Genomic DNA, 22,409 nt, shown 5'->3' on the forward strand with positions numbered 1-22,409 from the left:
CACCGAAAGAAAAAAAAGTTCCTACGCCAACAGTTCTTGTAGGAGAGAGAGAGAGAAAAAAGTCATGCTTTGGCCACCACCGATTAGCTCTGTAGCTGCAGACAGCGACCCAGATGGGAAGGAGCTAAAAACCACTAAAGTAGGTTGAACAAAAGCAGCCACAGAGCTGCAGAAGCAGCAACGCTCATCGCTTTGACACTTTCCACTCCAACACATTTTTATTTTGCTGCTCAAAGTTCTCCTGCTCACTTGGAGCGCTGAGCTCTAGATGTCCTCTTAGTCTGAGCTAATGGACAGTGAACAGCAACACGCTAAGGCTCTTCTTGGCAACAACATCCTGAAGATAATAGATTTAGGCTTTTTCCCCATTAGTATTAAAATGACCCTTTTATTCAGCATCCATTGTTCTGCAACCATCTCAATGTTTTAACTAGTTGGGGAGATTTTCATACTTCAGTCTTTTTGCTTAGATCATCTGCAGGGCTTTTGTTTTCTCTTCTTTGCAGTCTCAAATGGGTTCAAGCATCAACACATCGAACTCTCTGTTTTCTGATTTACAGGACTTCCTGTGAGGAGCACCTCCTCCTTCTCCTCTGTAAACTCCTTCTTCCTCTCTGTGGGCCGGCTGTTGAGAAGCATTCTCAGCTGGTGAGCCGGTGCAGAGGGTTGAGTGTATTAAGGACGTGGCTGTGATGAGACTGTGAGGAGATGCTGTCCAGCTGCAGGACCACTGCACCGCTGCTGCTGCTGATGACGATGATGACAATCATCATGATGTCAACCCTAACGCAGGCTCAGAGTGGAGATGAAGAAATAGGTGAGAAGCTATTTTAGGAGACGTGCAGCGCTGGGGTTAAACACAAATGCCACATTCGGCTCCATACTGAGCGAATTATAAATGTTAGGGATTGTAAATTCTTCAGGTGCTCAACAAATCATGTTCAATTTTGAACTGATACATTTAAAAATAAGATCATAGCATCTTTTCATGTGATAATGTAGATAAATCAGTTTGGATTTCTTGTATTTTAACATAAACACAATTCACATTATGTTAACCTTGCTGTTTCAACAGTCATTAAGGGGTCTTAACAACAAATGTCAATCAATGTTGAACCACAAAAGGGCTCGATTTGTTAATTCACAGCCTTTCGGATATTTATCAATCGTCTTCATAGAGACATGCATGAAATAAGATCTTTCTGTCGAACCACAGCCTTTCCGACAGAGGGCGCTGTTCCCTTGGATTTAATTTGGCATTTGTTAAAGCCTTTTCAATAATTTACAAATATTAAAGATGTTAGAATCTTTTGGCAAGTGTCATGAGAAAAGTTGAAGATAAACAATGTCTATGCTCAATAAATGGATTTATACACTGTCAATTCTGGTGCTTAGTTACTTAACTGATGATAAACGTTTCTTTTTCTCTGAACTCAGATTTATATGATATAATTGGCACTGAATGTGTTACATCACCGTTTAGTATTATTAGTTGGCATAATTAAGGCTATCATTGCTACTATGAGATTAGATTTCAACACAACCTACTCAGACCAAAAATTGTTATCTCAGTGTCTTTGTTGAGATGATTGTCAACCAACACCCAAGATCGACGCACTGCGAGTGTTACTGTTACTGAAACCAGTTGCTATGGCTTCTCCAGTCATCACTTTTGTTTCTGCTTCTTCTGCCGACTCATTGCCTGTACACTCATCTGTAAACTCAAGTTATTTCCAAAGATGCACATTACGCATAAAGAAAGGCAACCCATTCACATATATTGCTGAAGACAGAACATCAAATTCATGAAAGAGCTTTCATTTATTTATATTCATTATTTTGAAGGATTTTGGCAACATAATGCTTTTTTCAAAACTTTTTCTAAAAAAAACTAATTACAGTGTCATTCCCCGACTGTGGCATCTGTGCGCATCGGGAGTATGGGGAATTTTGGGAAATGACTGATATTTGCATATGAAGGTGGCACTTGCTGGTGTCAAATGATTCTTCCAAAGACCTGTGGTTATAGTGTGGTGTGCCAATTGTGACCCACGGCCCACAGGACGCTGACCACAACATGCAGTTATGCAAAATAAATGTATAAATAACTAATGTCATACAGCTCATCTGAAGCCAAATTATAAAATCAGCAATAAATGAAACGTATAAAAAACATGTACTTTTGTTCAGCCCCCAGGACCAGCTGCACCTCTCACATCACGACAGGCACATCCACCCTGACCTGTAACGTGGTGACAGATGACAACGACAGTGAGGATGATGAAGACGTGGAGGATGACTCCATAGAGGAAATGAAAGCATGGTGAGGCATTCGACGCTACGCTCATGTGCAGTCTTGGACGAATCGGCCAGTGACGCTCTGCTCCTTCGTCCACAGCTACTTCGAACTGACCAAGGAGGTAAAATGCTTGAATAGTTCCGGCAACACGCTCAACCTTAATGACCTCAGTCCTATCATCAATATCAATGTGACCTTGGGACTCAAGAGCGGACGCACCACGACAAAGGAGATTGACCTCAAGAAGATAGGTAAATCCCAGCTGTGAGCTCAGACTCGGATTCCAGTGTTTTCCAGAAAGACTTCCGGAGTCTTGCCTGTGACGCATGTTTTATTTCCTCTCTAATTTCACTCCAGATGCTCTGTTGTCCTCCTGGCTGCTCTGCTTTGGCACCTCTTTGTTGACCTGTGATTGTTGTTCTCTGCAGTCAAACCCAGAAGTCCTCAGGTGTGGAACGTCACCATTCACCGGGAGCCTTACGAGGCTGTCATCCACGTCCGGACTCCTTATGAGAAAGATTACCTGACAACAGAGAAACAACTTTTCCAGCTGTTCATCTGGAGCGCCACCCAACACATGGTAGCACAAAGAAATCGCTGCTGCTTCATTTGTTATATGGTCCTCTGAAGGGTATTCACCAGATTTCTCTCATTGTTTGATTGTAGATTCAAAACATTTCATTGTTAGACAAGATTGTGTTGAAGATCGGTGAGGCTCACCTGAAAAAAAACACAATGTATCAAGTCAAAGTGCGGTCAATACCACAAAAATACCTACAGGGGACTTGGAGCGAGTGGAGCAAACCATACAACTTCTCCACTCCCGCGGGTAAAAGTGAGTCAATCAACTATGCAGGTGATCAGATATTAGGATAATAACATTTATTAACAACATATATTAAAGATTATTTATTTAAGATTTATCTTTTCCCTCAGGAAAAATCCCAATCACAAACCTGTGGGAGACATACCCACTCATCGTTTGCTTTGCACTTATTTTGGTGGTGACATCCAGCGTCATTTTATCCTGGAGAAACAAGTGCGACGTCTCTGCCCATCTAATCTCAAAACACCAACTTGCTTGGGACAAAGACAACCTTTGTCCCAACCTCATATCTCTTTCTTTTGCAGGATTTTTACCTACATGTGGCCCACCATCCCTCATCCTAAAGGCACACTCGTGCAGAGCTGCAACCCAAACACAGTATGTCCCAGTATCTTCTCTTTAAAAAGATTCTTTGTGCATGTTTGTCCCCACTGATGGTGTCCTCTAGAGGCCATAACTGTTACAACTTGAGCTCTATTGAAAGCAATGAGGTGTGACAGTACTTTCACAGAGCATGACCATACATTAACTCTTATTTTTTCATTTGCAGGGTCTTTTATTGAATGTCAAACCTGACGTATTCAGCGTCCTCAAAGTTTACTCCATTCAGGAAACGGATGTGGGGCCAGATGACAAATCAGAACCTCTGGTTGCTGCTGACAAGGATCGGTCCTGCTTTCCCTGCTCTTCACAGAGCTCCGACTGCTCCGGGAGCGCCAACAGTGTCAGCACAGAAGACCTGGCACTCTCTGGGCTGCTGAGCAGGAGCTCTTTTGAGGAAGAGGACAGCCTCCAGAGCGCCGCTCGCCTGCCTGTTGAGCTACCTGGGATGCTTCAGCCAGTGTGTGACAGTGAGGAAAAGAAGAGTGTTTTTGGCACTGGCAAGCAGGAGGAGGCTTATGTCACAATGTCCAGTTTCTATCAGATTAACAAGTCTGTGCAGAAAGAGTGAGGGTCAAAGACCATTTTTTGAATGCTCTAACCTGGAGGACAGAACCTTTAAATGGCTGCACTGGGGACAGATTTATGACTAACAGTGAAAGTCTGCAGGCAGAAGTGCAAAGTTTACTTACATAACAAAGTCTGTTATGCAACTTATATCAGTCAACCAGAATGTATCTTAATCTTTCCTTATAAATATATATTTTTTACCATAAAAGACCATAAATGATATTAAATGACAAAACCCCTTACTTCCCCCATAGACGACTACTGAGCGCAGAACTAATGACGATCCCAAATGACATCCCAGATGAACCCCTAAACAGAGTTCCAGAGGAATCAGGTGTCCCCAGAAGGCCTTTAAGCTGCACAAAAAAATACCATACCTGTCTAAATAACCACCAAATTGTACAAGAAACATGGCTCCTATATCTATATATCTATATATATAAACTGCTGCTCCAAGCGTTTAACAGAAACAAGAGTCTGGCTGCCAGGCTCAGCAGTAAATGCCCAGTCCATGTTCCTCCACAGAACAGCAGCACTCAACCACTGCAAATGCCTTCGCATGTGGCGCAGTGGCACGTTACTACAGCAACCCAAACCGTCTGTTTCTGCTTGACGAGACACCGCAGTTCAGCATTATGATATACGAGACACAAGACTTGAACCTCACAGCAACAGCTGAACGAGTTCCAAAGAATGTATGCTGCTTTCAATGCTTAGCCTAACATTGCGTTCCACCTCTGTACTGAACAGAATGGTTCTGCTATTTGAGCATAACTATGTGTAATTCTTTAAAACTGTTTTTTTATTTTGAGCCGAGGATGCTGTATTTCATATAACCATAAAAAGTCAAAACAAGTGCCTACAAAAATGCCATGTCGTGTTTTAATTAAACCCAATTAACAGATGCGAATGTCAAAGCATACAATAACAGGACAAATGTTATATTAATAGTTGGTGAACAGTTTGTGTCCTTCAGAGCTTCCAGGCGTGCTTCATCATGATAATAAAGTACACATCGCTGTCAATAGAGGCACTGACCCCGCAATAATAGTTGACAAACTCCTCTTTGGTCACCTGGGGAAGACAGGAAATGAGAACGAATGAGCAATTTAGCAGTATTATTGTGAGGTGAAAATTGGAGAAAAAAGGGAAGGATTATCAGAAAACAGATGATTTCTGCAAATCGGAAAGTAGGTGTGACAGAAGAACCCTAAAAGTTTATTTGTAGAATGTGAAAGAGGCCATCAACCCGCTACGTATGAAGCCAGAGAAACATTAGCCACCACCAGACTACTGTCCTAATGAAATCTGCATATTGTACGGTTGTTCTAGTCCAATTACGGCTTCATTTTTCCATGGAAACCACACCAGATGCAGGCTTCTTTTGGCTTCTAAGTTTGCCGAGCTTGTTTACCAGAAAGACGCTTATTCACAGCTTCCAGGCGTTTCGCATCATCACAATAAAGTAGACGTCAGTATCGATGGATGCGCTCACACCAGCGTAATAGTTCAGAAATTCCTCTTGGGTCACCTTCAGGGAGCGACAGCATCAACTGGTGTTCAGAGACGACAATAAGACGATCAGGCGGAACGCTGGGCGCCGGTTACCTTTCCGTCTTTGTCGTACGGACAGTCGAAGCTGTCCAAGAAGGTCCTGAAGACTTGATCCTCACTCCACTCGCCGTTCTGGTACTTTGGGTGGTACTTGGCGTTGTATACTCCCCTCAAGTCTTCGATGGTGATCACACCGTCACCTGTCTTATCCAGCTTCCGGAAGGCTTGCATCACCACCTCCTTCCTGGCTTTAGACATCTGCGGCTGCACACGGACAACAATGAGACAGTCAGACGCACAAACACCAGCGTCGGGGTGACCAGAGCAGCGAGTGGGCGAGCGCTCACCCTCAGAGCGATGAGGAACTCGTCAAAGTCGATGGCCCCGCTTCCATCGCGGTCGAAATGCTGGAAAACGGCCGTGGCCTCTTGTTTATCAATGGGGATGCCGTAATCGTTCAGACCCTTCAGAAACTCCTTCAGGTCCAGAGCGCGGTTGTTGTCATCATCCATTATTTTGAAAGTTCTGGAGAATAAACAAACAATCAGCCACAGTTTGATTTTGATGCCATTTTAGCATCTTAGTGTCAGCCCAGCTCATCATAAATATTAAATATAAATATTACTAAAATACAGCTGAGCCCTTCTGTGCTTTGAGGGCCTGCAGGATATTAAATATAATTCTAGGCACACTATAGAAAATATATCACTCTAATATGCCCTTTATGACACAAGATATGACACAAAAACATGATTAAGATTCATATTCCTGTATTTGACACAAATATTTAAATGAAAGACATTGAACAGTGTATTGATGTTTATCATAAATGTGTTATTATTGATCATTGATCACCATTATTGAACATGTGTTAATAACATGCATAGTGCTAGTGAACAGTAATGCATTCTAAAATTAAAGTACTCTGCCGTAAAAGCCACAGAATCGAAAAAATAGTCAAATACCATCTCTAAAGTATCGATGGAGTTACACAATCTGCGGTTGTGGTTGACGAGAAAAACAGCTTCCAGCCCAGCATCAACAAACAAAAGCCGCAAAATCAGCAACAACCCAATTATGAGACAAGGAAGCGGCACACATGGCAACATCCTGCCACTGCTGTGCTGCACAATGCACAGTTTAGTCACAAGAGGAAGATCATAAAGTCAGTGCACAACTGTCAACATTAAAACAAAAAACACCATAAAGAATCAACAGTTCATTGATGGTGTAATTCGTAGCAAGGTTTCTTCATGTGATGTCAGACTCAGATCAGATCTTACAGCTGATTGTTCCAAGTTAGAACTGAGGTGACGTCAGGGATCATGTGTGGGGGTTTCTGTCTGTACCCTGTAATAGGCACATTTCATTTGTTACTTAATGACATTATCACCCTTTGAAGGGGGCTGTTGCACATGGATGCTGAAGCTCTTTGATGTGAGGAACCCTGGAGGGGGAGTGGAGCCCTCACCTGCTCAGACCTTTGATACCAGACGAACCTCGGAGCAGACACTGCAGACGGAGTCGCTCTACTGGGTCAGTGCACTCCGACAAGCGACGCTGGGCATTGGTTGCCATTTCCCGGTCGTGTCTTGCGGTCCCTGCCATCACTGACCACCACAGAGAAAAGGTTTTGTCAATAATAGGACTGTATTAACATTACTGAAACTTTCAACAAAATCATATCTTATTAGTTCAGGAAATAGATTTTGTAATGCAGAATTCTGAGTGTATAATAATATTTTTTAAGTATGGGACTTAAATGTCACATGCTCTATGTGATGGAGCTACTTATATGTCAGAGTAATACGTAAAATAAAGACTAATTTAGCAAAAACAGCTCATCAGTGCTATAGTTGAGGGTGCTCATGCTGGAAATAATTGAAATCTTCCAAATTCTTAAACTGAGGTCACTGTTAATCCATAAATTCAAGATGGTGCATGATATCCACCATTAGGAGAAATTAAGCATTTTGATGGTGAGGTAATTTGAAAACATGTGAACTTCATAAGAATGCAAATCATAACCACACAATAAACAGATATTTTAACATACATAATTACAAAGGACAACACTTCCCCCCTTTAACACCAGCAATTTATGAATCCAGCACTACAACATATTTAAACTAGCAATAATATAATATTAAAGTTGACTACAGTACATTCATGTATGTTGAACAACATCAATAATTGCGGACCTTTCTTCGGTTCAATTCTCCATGGTTAAAGCGGAATTTAGGTTATTTCTAGGTTATTTCTTGCCTCAGGTGTTCGCACAGGTAATCTAAAAGCTCGTGGAAGCTGGAGATCTTAGAGAACAAAAACCAACTAATATAACAACTATATAACTAAGAATCATTCATGGAGTATATTATATAATAAACGATCTTATTGCCACTCACCGACACTTTAAAGTCTTTATCTTAGATAATAGATAATAACAACCAGGAAGTTTGACAACAGACGATCCGCGGTTACCGTGGAGACACCAGATTCTTTGTTGTGATTGGCTGTTCAGCTCTCAGAAGGACTTCACCGAGCTAGCTCCTCAACTCCTCCGGGGTATTTTAATTAGCAAGTCGGTTATTGTAATTTCAGCGTTTTTCGTGTATTCATTTACGATTAACTGTAACTCCGACGAACGCTTTTTCCATTCAACGCTCCACTTTGACTACTGCTCCCATCTGGTGTTGACATAATGGAATTACAGCTAGTGTTGGCTCGAATACTCTTGGATTATAAGGGATAACATTTCTAGAGATTCCATTAATAGATTACCTTGTATTGACTGAAAATAAAATAAAAAATTGTTTAAGAAAATGGCAATTTCGCAAGCAAAGGAAAACTTACTGCGCATGTGTGAAAAGGGGGCTGGTTTGTTTATCAACGTTGTTTTTCACCCCCTCGGAGTACAGTCATTCATGGGGTAGGAGATAGACGCCAACATTTGAGGTAGAAAAAAAATGCAACCCTTTTATCTCGTTATACTGGACGTCGATTGTTTAAATCGTTTTTCCCATACATAGTAATAATCTATCCCTGCGGGGCCAGTAGCCCGGCGGCTGCACAACATTGCTACTAGCTGCTGCTAACATTAGCTTTATTGCTCTACACTGTAACGCTGTTTTAGCTAAATTAACACTGGTTTGACAGCGTCATTAAGAGCGTTGTACTGATGAAATCACGGCTCTCGTATTTTTAGAGTTTGCATTTATATTTTTAAAAGTGTGTTAATCCTACCACGACAACCCGTTATCTTAGCATTGGGAAGACACTACCTCATACGTTATGTTAACAGAGTGTTGACCTAAACATTGACTGTCACTTTTATGGTAGTAATATCACTTCGTGCAGTGTGTGTGTTGATACAGCTGTATTTATTACATAAAACATGAATTCTGCCAACCACAGATGCGCATGCAGCAGATATAAATATTATAAATAGGTGATTCATGAAAGGAGCAGTATGTAAGCATGTGGCCACACCTGGTACTGCAAGCACAATCAAACGACTGGTATCCCTCCGCCTCATCCGCAGAGTAGAGGTTGCCAGGTTGTATGCCAGATCCAGCAAGAACACATTTGACCAATGTTCCGTCTTAATTACATTTCATATTGCCATAGAGCTGTGGTAATGTTGGAACCTTTTCCACAGTGTTTCAGATTTATGCCCAAAAGGCTAGCTTTAATAATACGTTGCCAATGTTAGCAATGTTAATTCGCCGTTTTTCAAAACAACTTATATGAACATGCATAACGTTATTAGACTGTAGAAAATGTCTGAAACGGCAACCTGGATGCCAAACCGCTACTGACTTCCTGATTGGTTGATGGCAGAGGGCGGAGCTACAGACCCAAACACAAAATGTAAACATATACACACACGCACACACACACACACACACACACACACACACACACACATACACACACACACATTTATATATGCTGTTGCTAGTGAAGTATTTAAAATTAACATGATTACTTATACATTTTCAATACATAATACATTTCTCACATACTACTTTAACCTGTTATATCATAATGTGCTGGTGATTTTTTTAAAAGTGGGTTTTAAGATTCAAACTGTGGATTTATTTAATGCACTGCTTGAGTAATGTAATTATTTGAGTCCCCAGTAAAAAGAAATAAGGATCAGTTTGATTTTCATGCATTAACTTATTGTTTTTTTAGTATCATAAATATGATCACATGTATGAAAAGGTCTTGTCACACGAATACCTGACCCAAATGTATGAGTTTAGGCAAATGTTCTTCCAAGTTTAGAACATCATTTTTGCTGTTCTCTTACAGAAACCTTGTACCAGCCTACAAGAGAGCTAAATCATGGGGAACACCAGCAGTGAGAGGGCTGCTATTGGTCATGGGGAGAAGGCCCAACGACGAGACAGCCGAGGAACAAAGGAGGGCGAGAGGCCTAAAATCCTTATGGACAGTCCTGAGGATGCAGATATTTTTCACAGTGATGACATAAAGGTAAAATGATGTAAAATGAATGTTACTAATTTTTGTATATAACGAAGTAAGAATGTTCTGTTTGTGTCAGGCTCCTCTGGGAAAAGAAGAGTTCCTGGAATGGCAGCAAGACTTGGAAGCCGATGAAAAGGCACCAATGTTAGACCGACCAACGGTCTTTCGTTGGACTGGAGAGTGCAAGGAGGTTTATCTCTCTGGATCCTTCAATAACTGGGCCAACAAGATTCCCCTGATCAGAAGGTTCAGAGCCTTCTTAAAAAAAATTAAAATTTAAGGTTATTTAACAGTTGAAGGAATTCACTCCACTCATGTGAGCCTTTCTTATGCCATTTATTATAGTCAGAACACCTTTGTGGCCATTGTTGATCTACCTGAAGGGGAGCATCAGTACAAGTTTTATGTGGACGGCCAGTGGACCCACGATCCTGCAGAGGTCAGCTCATATCCTCATACTCGTGATTCTGAAGACAGGTGTGATATTATAACCCAGTTTCCCTGTATGTTGGTTTTAGAAGTGGTAGCTGCTTCTAGGCAGGTCTCAGTAAATCCATGAACGAACCCCAAATAGCGTGGGATTATGTCTGTTGCTGGCTTCATTGTTATTCACAGCTGCAGTTGGAAACCTGTCACTCATGCAGAAATGTTCAGACAGATATGTGTCAGATATGTGGTATTGTCATGTTTGTCTTCCCACCCACCCCTTAAAATGCAATGATTATGTTATGTTTGTATAGATGTGTATAAACTGAAAGGAGCTAATTATGAAATCTGACATTTGATGACTGTTTTTGTGTTGCCCCCACAGCCAGTTGTGACCAGTCAAATGGGGACGGTCAATAACATCATCCAGGTGAAGAAAACTGACTTTGAGGTGTTCGATGCTCTCATGGTTGACTCGCAGAAATGCTCCGACGTGTCAGGTGAGTGTCAGACCAGTGTAAGATTGCGATTATATTAGTTTGTCTCGTACGCACTGTGCCACCCACGCTTGGATTTCTTCTCCTTTATCTTATCAGACCTCTCCAGCTCTCCCCCTGGGCCGTATCACCAGGAGGCCTATGTTCCTAAACAGGAGGAGAAGTTCAAATCACCACCCATACTCCCACCTCATCTGTTACAGGTCATCCTCAACAAAGACACTGGAATATCTGTAAGTTTCTCTATTTATCCTCTTTATTTTGTCTGCAAATATAAACTCGCCGCCCACTTTATCAGGTCCATCTTGCTAGTGAAAGAGTTTATTTTGCCTTCAGAAGTGTATTAATTCTTCCTGACATACTGGCACCAAGGTGTTGGAAACATTCCTCAGAGAATTGGCTCCATGGTATCGTGATAGCTCCATACAGAAGCTGCAGGTTTGTCAGCTGCGTATCCATGATGTGAATCTCCCATTACACCAGATCCCAAAGGTGATCTATTGGATTAAGATCTGGTGACTGTGGAGGCCACTGGAGTACAGTGATCTCATTTTCATGTTCCAGAAACCAGTTGAGATGATCTGAGCTTTGTGATAAGGTGCATTATCCTGGGGGAAGTAGCCATCAGAGGCTGGTCCACTGTGGTCATAAAGGGTCGGCCATGGTCACCAACAGTACTCAGGAAGGCTACAGCATTTAGATAATGTCCAGTTGGTTTTATGGGGCCCACAATGTGCCAACAAAACACCCCCCACATGTTGCACATTCCACGTGTTGTGTGCTCAGCGATGCCGTTCTTCATCCTGCGGTTGTAACGAGAGGTTATTTGAGTTACTGTTGCCTTCTATCATCTGAACCAGTCTGCCCATTTTCCTCTCACATCTCACATCAAAAAGGCCTTTTTGTCCACATGCTGCTGCTCACTGGATATTTTCTCAGCTCCACATACGTAAACACATAGTGTGTGAGTTGTGGCCATGTGATTTGTGTTAAGTGTTTTTATCAGGTGGACCTAATAAAATGGCCGGTGAGTGTATTTCATGGATGACACTTGCGCTGCAATAAGCCTCTAGGTGGCAAAAATCAATGCATAAACACAAAAATGGTCATGACCTGGTTTCATTTTGTGTCCAGTGTGACCCTGCGTTGCTCCCAGAGCCCAACCACGTGATGCTGAACCACCTGTATGCCCTCTCCATTAAGGTAAGCTATCAAGCCAAGTCAAACATATCAGAAGGATAGCTTTCTGTTTGTTTTACCTGTTTTAACCGCTGTGGGCGGGTGGGGAAAAATCTCTGGCGGTGACTAATCTTTCTGTAATAGCATTCCTAATAATAGACAGTGTGAAGCAAAACAGCTGTGAGCAAACAGGACCTGAAGTGTGTGTCACAATGATAATGCTCCACCAATATGGGAGTTGAAGGAGAGGTTATTTCCCCCTTTCCAAAGCAGTATCAGGAAGAACAAACATATATAGCAATATACACAAAGAGGGACTAAATCTGGTAGAAAAGTAGGGAAAAAATTAACCCATATCAAAGTGGCTGGGCAGGTGTGAGAGGTGCAAGTCTGGACTGTTTTTCTCTTGATTAATATCCACGTCAACATTGCTAGGCTGCATTTTGGGGTTTAAATGTGGGGCTCACAGGGTCACATACAGTAAATACATTAGATGGTGTGCAAAATAAAGCATCCTTCTAAAGTGGACTTAACATATTTTGACTACCAACTCAGACTTTGTGTTCAAAGTCGGTTTCTGTGAACCTCCACTGTTTGAAACAAAGTTTATTGTTTATATGTATAAAGATGAGGCTGAGAAATTGGGCTGTTAACACCATAGCGCTGTTCTCAACTTCCTCTTGTTCTGTTCTCTGTTTCCCTCAGGATGGAGTGATGGTGCTCAGCGCGACCCATCGGTACAAGAAGAAATATGTCACCACTTTGCTGTATAAACCCATCTGAAAGGATTTTTTTTATACCAGAGAATCGACAGACAAGTTCAGGTGCTCGGGAGGTCCATCTGTGACTGTCGGGACTCTTAATCACCTGGATGAGAAGATAAAGGCAAACTAGGAACTAGCACAACTTATTCCCTTGGTCTGCCCTTATTTATTCACCAGTTAGTAGCTTTTCTTATTCACAGAGAGCTGATCCATACAGATCTAAATGGCTGGGAATGATGGAAAAGTATCAGTGAGAAAGCAAAGTTGCCATAGAGGAGAATACAGACGGCCAGGAAGGAAACATGCACTGCTATAGTTCTCCACTGTTTATTTCTAGGCTTTAAACATCTTATTTAAACATAACAATACAAACCTCTAATGTATTTAGTGACCACTTTTGTGTCGTTTAAACATAGTACTGTTGATCGCGACCATTCCACTTTGATCTTTTTGGTTTAGGTTATGTATAAATGTAGAAACTGCTTCACTTTAGTTTGCACTAAATTGAGTAATTTATCTGTCACTGTGTGAAGAAACACATAAAATAACTCTAATTTAATCTTATTTAATATTTTATTTATAGTCTCCTGACACAGAGTTTGTAGGATTAAACTGTTTTTTTGTGGTTTATGTTGCAGAGAGCAGCAATCTCCTCTGCAAACATGTTTACCTTTTAATGATAAAGGTCGGTAATATGAAAATGCTGGACTTTGACTGACGTTATGATCTTATATCAGTTTATGGTTGAACCCTTTGTGCATATTTTCCATATCAAGAGTCATTTGTATTAAAGATCAACGTTGTTCATCCACATGCTGTTCATGTCGTCTGTACCCCTATCAGGAAAACCGACCCGGAGCACAAACAAAGGTCCAGTTTATTCTCTTGAATGATCAATTCAATCAAAGAATATTAAAGCACTGAACACTTCTGCAGGCACAATGACCCAAGCTCCCACCAGGGGGACGATCGGTACTGAACCAGCTCAATCAAGATGGACCAACTCTAAACACCAACATCGGCCCTATCAGTTGCACAATTATTTTTCCTGCTTAATGGTGGCAAAAGCTTACATGCTTTATTTATTCTGCAATCAACACCATTATTTGATTCATTATTTGATTGAATTATGTTTGCAGTTTAGATGAAGCGCATTAAATGGGACATATTGCTCTATTTTATGAGTCCTTTCCCCTAACCCAATTCAAAACATCTTATTTGTGTCTAAAAATCACAAATCAGGACTTCTTTATCCCACTTCACACTTCCTGGAACTGTCTTCAATTTATGTGACTTCCTGAGTTTCACACATGTCTGGACGTGTGGCGAGATCTATCAGATTACTGGTTTGGGTTCGACCATTGCTCGCAGGGTTACTCTGGCACAAGGGTGTACGATTGTCAAGAGAATAAACAGAACATACCATGTTTGCGCATAAAATGGCGGCTAGGGCTGGTGACACCTGGGATGTGTTATTGCTCTATTGTTCGATTCGGTAGCGATGACAGGGTGTAAAAGAGTTCCAGGTGGCGAGTATTAAATGCAACTACTGGGATAAAGAGAAATGTGAAGAAAAAGAACCTTCTTTTTTAAGTCGCTTAAAGAAATAATGGCTACATATTATTGATGCAGCTGCTTGCCTGACTTTATGAGGGAGAAACAAAGCATTAAGACCCTCATAAATAAATCTTTAGACAATATACAAACAAAATGAAGGCTTGCGTTATTAAAATAATGAGGTTAGCATGGCGTAAGGATATTAAAGAACAAATATTTTTCTGAATCCTGGCAGTAAATGAGTCAACTTTGATGATTATTTGATAAAAACAGCATTTTGTTGCATACTCTAAGTGTCATAATTGACCTTGCATTCCGTTCCCATCTGCTGCTGCAGTGCAACGCCAATAAAGCTGAATCTCATCTAATCTAATCTGCACTGTGCTCATCTTCTGCTACGGTGAGACTCAAAAGGTGTCCTTATCCATTTTTGCGTCAGGGGTATTAGTCCTATCGCCTGGCAGATTAGAAGGCGTGATACCGATCTCTGTTGCCGGGATACACCGCTGTTTTCTCTGCATCTTCTGAAGACGCAGAACATACAGATTTACGTCCAAGGTCGTTTTTTTTGTTATGTTTTCAGCCCCTCTGTTCCTCAAGGTCACCATAATCTCCGCAGAACCGAAGCTCCAGGTACAGGTGAGTTCACGGAGAGTGCGTGTGCACTTTGGAGCGTGTGTGAAGACGTGTAGTGTGAACAGCTGACAGTGCCGTACCAAAGTTCCACACATGATATATAAAGATGTTGAGGTGGGCAGTGGGCACTGCCTCCTGACATTCCCCAGGATGAATACCCTCCAGATTGTGTTCCTCGTGGCTGCAAGCCTCTCCGTCGGTGAGGGAAACATCCCAAATTCGGGAAACATCCCTTAAAGAAGTGCATCTTTCTGACTCCAGCTGCTTCTTTCCCTGCTTTCAGGTCAGTCGCTGGACTACCTGGCCCTCCACCAGTTCAGGAAGATGATCTTGTGTGTGAAGCCTGACAGCTGGCCCGTCTTCGACTACGCCGACTATGGCTGCTACTGCGGATACGGAGGCTCCGGCACGCCTGTGGATGATCTGGACAGGTCAGTACTTCAGTGCGGAGATTCCTGGTTGTGCAGCTGTGCAGCCTGTCTCAAAGGTGTGGTGTAATGACTGTTTAGGTGCTGCCAAGTGCACGACCAGTGTTACAGCGATGCCATGCAGCATCCCGAGTGCTGGCCCATCCTGGACAACCCCTACACCGAACTTTACGACTACAGCTGCGATGAGGCTAACAAGAAGGTCACCTGTGGCAGTGAGTATATCTCCAATGGTTCAGATTTGGCATTTCGACACAGACGGAGGGGCTGACAAGCTCGATGGTGTTGGCGTTTGTGATGGTGGCGTTTATCCTCTCCAGGCAAGAACAATGCATGCGAGATGTTCATCTGCGAGTGCGACCGCAAGGCGGCAGAATGCTTTGGCAGGTCACCATGGATTCCCGAACACGAGCACCTGCCCAGCGAGAACTGCCAGTAAACATCCCCACATCCATCGCTGCATATGTACAATTCTATTGGACGTGTGCTTGCGCCTGTTGTGACAGTACCAATAAAGTTGTGGCATCCTTGATTTTAATCGCCTTATACTCAGTAATTTATCCTTTGTATAATTCAGTTTGTCTCATTTAATTGAACTCATTTAAATTGTTCACTTTTGTTGGCGTATTTACATATTAAATCTGCAAAAACCTAGATTGCTTTTTTGCTAAATGCACAACGCACAATGCACACACACACACACACACACACACACACACACACACACACACACACACACACACACAATTTCCAAACCCTTAAAAAGCCCTTTCAAGTTGTGGGGGTAATAGCCAACATGGTCCCACTTCCAAAAGTGTCCTGAATTTGCCAGTAGAATGTGTATCTTTGTGCTCAGTGTGCAGGAATACAAAGAAACACACACACACACACATGCACGCGCGCGCCAGAGAGGGAGCAAGGCATTTGAGACGATTTGACAACAGAATAAAACAAATGGGACTGCTGCAGTGGAGCATATTTCATCCGGCCACCTTCGCCCCCAGCAGCTCAGCCCGCGATCACAGCTGCGCCTTGCCGGATCACTCCTCGGGCCACTGTAAACATCAACACTATGAGCACCAGCAGATGGTCACTGGCTGCTCGCCATCAGTCAGCTGTGACTGGGGGAAATAAAGGGAAAATGACAGAGGCAGAGAGGAAACGTCTTACACAGTTTGGAGTTTACTGCAGCTGTCCTCAATGCTTATATAAAACATAAAGTACTGCAAACCCCAGCGTCCTAGTCCTTTCTTAAACCTCTTTTTGTCCCCCAAATGCTCTACATCATGCAGACTGTGTATTTTTCTCAGCTCAAAATACACCCCTGAGCTGAAGGAGCGGAACTCATCATAAAGTTCAAAAATCAATCGGGCTCAGACGTCCGCTGTGTTGCACGCTGTGACTTGCACGGGGAGGAAGTAGCACCTGCGCCGTCTTGCACATACACTGCTTACAGCCTTATTATGTTCAAAGGTGCATGTGTTTCGTTTGCAGTCTCACCTTCAGACACCCATCTGAGCAGCGCCTGAACCGAAAATAATCGCAGCGATAAAACCCTTTAAAGAGGCCAAGGTTTGAGGTCTTCCTGAGCACGCCTGATGACAAGATAGCAAATGCTGCTTAATTGTGGAGCGGTGGTCGGGCTGGGACAGCTGGATCTAAGCTCGGTTTTTTTTGCCAGTTGCAGAAGGAACCCCCCCAAAAACTTTTCATTTTCAAAACTCTGAAACCAAGCAAGAACCCACCAGAATCGACCCACACGACAAGACCGGTTGCCATCATGAGAACGATTTCTCTTTGTTTCCAGTCAAACTTGTTGTTAAGTCTCCTCCTCGTCCTCCAGAACTGCAAGTGTGTTTACACGGCTTTGTTATGGATAAGGCATAATTAATTTTCCATTGCGCAAAACTACTTTGTTTCATCTGGGATGAAAACAGAGGCATAAATCTTGCGATGGTGGCGATCTGTTGCCCATGTGCTTCTGCCAAAACTGGAATGGGGAGAGTTATTCCCTTTGGCTAAGGTGAGTATAGTGGTTACACATGTTGATGGCTCACATGTTGGGAGAAATCCAAACAGAAATTCAGGGGTCGATGACGGAGGAGCGAAACGAGGGGGAAGACGGGAGTGACTCTGCTCATAGAACTCCAACCCTGCATATCTCACTTGCAACGACCTCAACCGGGAGCATTTGTTGCATGCAGGGGAGTGTCCCCAGCAGGCAGGCTCTCACCTTCTCACTGTCGGCTTCAGTCACGTATGCCTGTTTCTGCACTCGCAATGTGTCACGTCTGTGTAGACGCTCACAAGGTTTCAGGAATGAAATCATGACTCATGTTCACACCCTCCTTTTGCAGCCGTTGTATCTTCAGTTCGGGTAAAAGAAACAATAACGAACTGAAATTACCTGAAGTCCCTTTTTGCTGTATAGTTATATGCTCAATTCATTTCAAGGACACTCACTGAGCGGAGCTATGAACGTTAAGTTATTTGGCATTAAATGTACCCTAATTTGTCTCATCTTGTCTTCTGAACTGTTTTATCCCTTTTGAGGCCACAGGGAGGGTATACAGGGTCCTGGGTCCTGGACGAGTCGGCAGTTCATTGCAGGGAGCGTTTGTGGGTTCGGTACCTTGCTCAAGGGTATCTCGGCAGTGCCCTAAAAGTGATCTGGCACCTTCCCCTACTACCAGAACACATCCTATGTTTGCACTGGGGCTTGAACCAAGACCCCTCTCAGTCCCCAACAGACGGAGCTACCACTTGATCCTAATTTGATTGCGTGTATTTGTGGAGTGACTTAAAAGTTTCTTTAACTTTGGTAAAGAAAACATTAACACTGACATCATCACAGGGCTAAGGTTATAACAAAATACTTGTATTAAAAACAAGCATTGTTCTATTACAATTAGATGTCGGATGCATGACAGGTCAACAGTGTACCGGATGTGTGTGTCAAACCCATCACGGGTGAAGCTGGTTTGGCCGAATGCAAAAGGATAAAATACTAAAAGGTGCAATGCTCATGACCACAGGTGAGGCCCAAGTTTGCTCCATCATTTATGAACATCTACTCTTAACTAAAATGGCTAAAAATAAGATTTATACTCATACTAATATAATTGAAATGAATGTCAAACATCATAATTGAAGCATAGGTATATTAAATATTGTACAATCAATGAAGGGAAAAAAATACATTTTTGCACAGACTTCAAGGATAAAACCAATATTTATCTGACAATCCTCAACTTTATTTTGAATTTCTTAATAAATGGATTTATATATAAAGATTTTGGAGCTCAGAGGAAGGCCATAATGGGGGCCGTTGCTTTAAAGATGTCCGGCGCCACAGGTTAACCTGGCTTTGTCTCACATGTGATCCATCTTTGACCAGGTGCACACTATAGTTTTTACCCCTGTTGTTGTCCCACTGAGGCGTTGAACCAGGTCCAGCTGTGCAGAACACAAAGAACTCTGCCCTCTCTTTTGGGTCGATGTTCTTTGGCAAACACAAGTCGAACGCGTAAACGTCTACGGCGGGAGGTTGCTGCAGCAGGAACATGCAGGGAAAGTCGCGATAGCTCCGCCAAGAGTCAAAGGTCAACCGGATCCACACGGTCTTTTTAACACTATCGTGGGAGACACACACTTTCCCAATCAATGAGTTCTCAGAAATGTCACAGCTTTCCAGCTGGATGGGCATTTCCTGATGTGCAAGGTATGCCTTAAAGTCCAAAAATGGCTGAGCAAGACCCACCCTTAATCTGTAGTGCTGCTGCTTGTTTGAGGTTGACTGCTGATCCTGTGGGAGTGTGTGGAGAACATGTGTGTCAGCGGGGGTCTTCATCAAACGAGAGTCGAAGGAAGCGGACTCAGGGGTAAACACATGCACGGCGGCGAGAGCCAATCCCTTAGTGTCTGCAAACATCACGCGCTTCTTGCTGAGTCCGAGTCCGATCCTGCGGAAACAGCTCCTTGGCCTCAAGGGCACGTTAGAAGGAGGCGCAAGAGGGGAAAATAAGGAGTGAAGACCCTCGTTTGGCTTGTGCTGCGTGGCGTTCGGAGCAGGCGGGGACACCAGCTGGTAGAGTGACTGACGTCGACTGAGGCTCAGGCACATGGAGAGGTCAACTGGTGTCACGACGGGCTGCGAGTGACCCCCGAAAGCATGGAGAACCCTGCAAAAGTGGAAAAATGATAGAGTTTTATGGCTGTTCTAGCCAGTTTCCACTGTGAGCATCGTAGCGAACAAAAGCCGACCTTGGACAACTCATTTCCCAGCAGAAACCTATTGGATGGAGCAGAATTCAGTCTCAAACAAAACCCTTCAGCATGCCTGTAACACGTCCTTGCTTGGAAATGCAAAAAAAAAAAAAAAAACAGCGCCAGAAGGACGAGGGATTGAGCGGGATGATTCTGCTGTGTCCCTGCGCGCTCTTTAACTCTTATGTGTTGCCTTTGCAGAGGAGGCTGAACGCGACGCAACGGTTTCAGGTGGGCGGAGGGCAGCCAATGAGGAGGAAGCTTCCTCTTTCAGGCTCCAAATAGTCCAAAACGTCTCTGTGAGTCAGCAGGCATTCCAACCTAGACAAATTAAATTAAGTATGAGTACTGTTTATCCAAGACAATACCAACAATGAGTTATTATGCATTTATTTCATATATAAAATCATATACCATACAATAAACAGCATATTTCGCATTATTTAATGTTAACAATAAAATTTCTCTTGGATGTACAGTTTTAATGCAAGGATCGTTCAAGAGCATAAGAGAATCTTTTGAGAATTGAGCTTTCAGAAGCTCAGCAATGCTCAAACATCAAAAGTGCACCAGCTAATTTGTTGACATGGCAAAAAGAAAGTTGCTTGATTATGGGCGGACCTTTTTAACCCCACATAATTAACTGTGATCTTAGGGCAACACAGGTCACACGCAACTGTAAATATTAGCATGGGAACCGTCTGACATTCCACCGATCCAGACACTCCTGGGTGAGGTCACATATTTAAACAATGAGTAAGGCTCTATGCACACCTGATGCCACTATCCCTGCGATCTGGTTCGGCTGATCTGCCTCATCCCTCATGGAGGTCGCTCAGCTCTCGCAGGCGTCTGGTTCATGGAGGTTTTCCCCAGATTTGTATTATTCCAGACTTTTCAAAGCATGCAAACCTTTCAAGGACAACCAGGAAGTGCGGTGGTGCCAGTTAAACACAAGCTGCAGCCTGCAAGGCCTTACTGGAAACTGCTGGAACATACAGGAAAGATGGTGAATTGAGATATTGTCAAATCCTGTTAGAAGAAAAGTGAAAGAGTCTTACCTCTGAGTAGCTCTGCCAGTGTGTACTTGTCATTATTACACGTGAGGCGGAAAGTCATTAACTGCAACTGCACACGTGCACACGCCTGTGAACCTGGGAAAGAGAAATTCAATTCAACTGTATCTATACAGCTTCTGTTGCAATCAAAGATTTTCAGTAGGTGCTTCTCTGAAAGAGACCCCCTGAAAGTCACTTTTCACGGGAGGAAACCTTGAGCAGGACCGGGCTCATGGCAGAGGTGGAGAAGTGGGTTGATGCAGGGAGAAAAGCAGCCAGGAAGTAGAGAAGGGTGAAAATAATATCATCAAAACTTAGACTAAAATGAAGAGACTTCTATGTCAATCCATTTATTAATAATACCTTTCATATTTGAATTGTATTATGCTGCAAGGCCTCAAGTCATGTTAAATAATTCCATGTTTTAGACAGGCTGAGCTTCAGCAGAGCAACACTATCCTTGTGGCAAGAATGTGTTTTATAAAAGTTTAAAAGGGAATTTACATCATGAGTATGACTCAATCCAACGATGTCTAGTGAGAAAAGTGCTGCCTTCACTGACAGTCCGGAATGCCAAACATCACTCAGTCCTAAAAATCAATAACATTATATTTACATTGACTTTCTTTTTAGCACAGAAGCTGTTCACGCTCTCAGTATCATGTCTCAGTTTCACACTGCTTGATTTCTCAAGAGCATTGTTTCTGAGCCCGTGGCCATATTATGTTTTCACCAGACCAAAGAAACCTCTGCCCCGAACCCTCTGGCAACTCAGGCAACTCAGGCAACTCAGGCAACTCAGGCAACTCCGGCTTTTAACGCTTTTAGGTTGGTCCTAGTTCTCTCGGTGGCCTGCATTACTGGTCTCTGGAATGGTCACTGAGTTTGCAACACATTCTTCCCACATCTTTATTATTGTTTGAGCTGAACTTCAAGTCTGGACATGAAACCGAAATAGATGATGAATGGGGATTCTTTTGCCCTCAGACACGTCTGGTGCTCTCGGGTGATCTTCACTTTTATGCCGTCAGTCTCCTCCTATTTGAAGAACATATTTTGTGAGCTCATGTCTAGAATCTAGAGTGTGTGTGTCACAATGTCTAAACTATTTTATTCGTGCTTCCATATGGATGAATCACATGTTTGCATGATTTAGTGTCAGAGAAAGTGCTGCTAAACCCATTAAGCTATAAAGCCTGAGCTCAGGTAGACTCATTCAGTTTGCACCATTAATCAGGAGCTTTTATAGCAGCTGCCCCAGTCGTCTGTCTGTCCTTCTCAATCGGCGCTTTGTCATCCACATGTGAACCCAAGTGGATGTGAACTGTGTGTTTATTGGCCGTTGAGTGGTACAGCGGTCTTCCCAGCAGCCGCGCAGTCTGTCCGACCCGTGAACTCGCCTTCACTAATTGCCACTAATGTGTGTCTGAGGCGCGCAGAGAGCTGTTTGTTCTAATCCAAGGGGGAGAGGTCT

General features: G+C 42.9%; 5 protein-coding genes across 12 annotated transcripts; 3 read left to right on the forward strand and 2 right to left on the reverse strand.

Annotated features, from left to right (window-relative positions):
* Positions 1-574: 574 nt before the first annotated feature.
* On the forward strand, positions 575-4,944 carry il7r (interleukin 7 receptor). 2 transcript variants are annotated; one of them, XM_057018912.1, is made up of 8 exons: positions 575-817; positions 2,191-2,323; positions 2,399-2,550; positions 2,728-2,879; positions 2,966-3,155; positions 3,236-3,338; positions 3,431-3,503; positions 3,676-4,944. In XM_057018912.1, the coding sequence occupies exons 1-8, from the start codon at positions 709-711 to the stop codon at positions 4,075-4,077; spliced, it is 1,314 nt and encodes a 437-aa protein (XP_056874892.1). In that variant the 5' UTR covers positions 575-708; the 3' UTR covers positions 4,078-4,944. The 2 variants fall into 2 exon arrangements, with proteins under 2 accessions (XP_056874892.1, XP_056874893.1); XM_057018913.1 differs by having other exon boundaries at positions 2,966-3,134.
* capslb (calcyphosine-like b) lies at positions 4,945-8,972 on the reverse strand. Of its 5 annotated transcripts, none has more exons than XM_057018917.1 (6): positions 8,484-8,972; positions 7,102-7,240; positions 5,978-6,155; positions 5,685-5,894; positions 5,491-5,607; positions 4,945-5,150 (listed from the first exon to the last, which is right to left on the reverse strand). In XM_057018917.1, the coding sequence occupies exons 1-5, from the start codon at positions 8,488-8,490 to the stop codon at positions 5,506-5,508; spliced, it is 636 nt and encodes a 211-aa protein (XP_056874897.1). In that variant the 5' UTR covers positions 8,491-8,972; the 3' UTR covers positions 4,945-5,150; positions 5,491-5,505. The 5 variants fall into 5 exon arrangements, with proteins under 5 accessions (XP_056874897.1, XP_056874901.1, XP_056874899.1 ...); XM_057018921.1 differs by lacking the exon at positions 8,484-8,972 and adding an exon at positions 8,112-8,253; XM_057018919.1 differs by lacking the exon at positions 8,484-8,972 and adding an exon at positions 8,036-8,204.
* On the forward strand, positions 8,345-13,801 carry prkab1a (protein kinase, AMP-activated, beta 1 non-catalytic subunit, a). 3 transcript variants are annotated; one of them, XM_057018915.1, is made up of 9 exons: positions 8,485-8,585; positions 9,400-9,500; positions 9,948-10,130; positions 10,201-10,370; positions 10,470-10,563; positions 10,936-11,050; positions 11,147-11,280; positions 12,182-12,250; positions 12,932-13,801. In XM_057018915.1, exons 3-9 carry the CDS (start codon positions 9,981-9,983, stop codon positions 13,007-13,009), a joined length of 810 nt encoding a protein of 269 aa, XP_056874895.1. In that variant the 5' UTR covers positions 8,485-8,585; positions 9,400-9,500; positions 9,948-9,980; the 3' UTR covers positions 13,010-13,801. The 3 variants fall into 3 exon arrangements, with proteins under 3 accessions (XP_056874894.1, XP_056874895.1, XP_056874896.1); XM_057018914.1 differs by lacking the exon at positions 9,400-9,500 and having other exon boundaries at positions 8,345-8,585; XM_057018916.1 differs by lacking the exon at positions 8,485-8,585 and having other exon boundaries at positions 8,991-9,500.
* Positions 13,802-15,225: 1,424 nt separating this feature from the next.
* LOC130517184 (phospholipase A2-like) lies at positions 15,226-16,143 on the forward strand. The gene is made up of 4 exons (XM_057018895.1): positions 15,226-15,382; positions 15,467-15,614; positions 15,693-15,826; positions 15,932-16,143. The coding sequence occupies exons 1-4, from the start codon at positions 15,277-15,279 to the stop codon at positions 16,048-16,050; spliced, it is 507 nt and encodes a 168-aa protein (XP_056874875.1). The 5' UTR covers positions 15,226-15,276; the 3' UTR covers positions 16,051-16,143.
* A 2,611-nt stretch (positions 16,144-18,754) lies between these two features.
* LOC130517584 (protein phosphatase 1 regulatory subunit 3C-B-like) lies at positions 18,755-20,798 on the reverse strand. The gene is made up of 3 exons (XM_057019562.1): positions 20,652-20,798; positions 19,875-20,198; positions 18,755-19,792 (listed from the first exon to the last, which is right to left on the reverse strand). The coding sequence occupies exons 2-3, from the start codon at positions 19,886-19,888 to the stop codon at positions 18,892-18,894; spliced, it is 915 nt and encodes a 304-aa protein (XP_056875542.1). The 5' UTR covers positions 19,889-20,198; positions 20,652-20,798; the 3' UTR covers positions 18,755-18,891.
* Between the last annotated feature and the right edge of the window lie 1,611 nt (positions 20,799-22,409).

The sequence above is a fragment of the Takifugu flavidus genome, chromosome 20 (genome assembly GCF_003711565.1).
Source record: "Takifugu flavidus isolate HTHZ2018 chromosome 20, ASM371156v2, whole genome shotgun sequence".
In the NCBI taxonomy this organism is placed as follows: Eukaryota; Metazoa; Chordata; class Actinopteri; order Tetraodontiformes; family Tetraodontidae; genus Takifugu; species Takifugu flavidus.

What these genes read in the sequence shown, in the direction of transcription:
- il7r (XM_057018912.1), top strand. Translation starts at nt 709, where the DNA reads ATGCTGTCCAGCTGCAGGACCACTGCACCGCTGCTGCTGCTGATGACG. An exon ending in ATAGAGGAAATGAAAGCATG is followed by an intron (nt 2,324 to 2,398) that starts GTGAGGCATTCG and finishes CTTCGTCCACAG; the next exon opens with CTACTTCGAACTGACCAAGG. An exon ending in ATTTTATCCTGGAGAAACAA is followed by an intron (nt 3,339 to 3,430) that starts GTGCGACGTCTC and finishes TTTCTTTTGCAG; the next exon opens with GATTTTTACCTACATGTGGC.
- capslb (XM_057018918.1), bottom strand. An exon ending in GGTATCAAAGGTCTGAGCAG is followed by an intron (nt 6,156 to 7,101) that starts GTGAGGGCTCCA and finishes TTTATTCTCCAG; the next exon opens with AACTTTCAAAATAATGGATG. An exon ending in AGTTCCTCATCGCTCTGAGG is followed by an intron (nt 5,895 to 5,977) that starts GTGAGCGCTCGC and finishes GTCCGTGTGCAG; the next exon opens with CCGCAGATGTCTAAAGCCAG.
- prkab1a (XM_057018914.1), top strand. Translation starts at nt 9,981, where the DNA reads ATGGGGAACACCAGCAGTGAGAGGGCTGCTATTGGTCATGGGGAGAAG. An exon ending in AAGATTCCCCTGATCAGAAG is followed by an intron (nt 10,371 to 10,469) that starts GTTCAGAGCCTT and finishes CATTTATTATAG; the next exon opens with TCAGAACACCTTTGTGGCCA. An exon ending in ACAAAGACACTGGAATATCT is followed by an intron (nt 11,281 to 12,181) that starts GTAAGTTTCTCT and finishes TTTTGTGTCCAG; the next exon opens with TGTGACCCTGCGTTGCTCCC.
- LOC130517184 (XM_057018895.1), top strand. Translation starts at nt 15,277, where the DNA reads ATGATATATAAAGATGTTGAGGTGGGCAGTGGGCACTGCCTCCTGACA. An exon ending in GGCTGCAAGCCTCTCCGTCG is followed by an intron (nt 15,383 to 15,466) that starts GTGAGGGAAACA and finishes CCCTGCTTTCAG; the next exon opens with GTCAGTCGCTGGACTACCTG. An exon ending in CAAGAAGGTCACCTGTGGCA is followed by an intron (nt 15,827 to 15,931) that starts GTGAGTATATCT and finishes TATCCTCTCCAG; the next exon opens with GCAAGAACAATGCATGCGAG.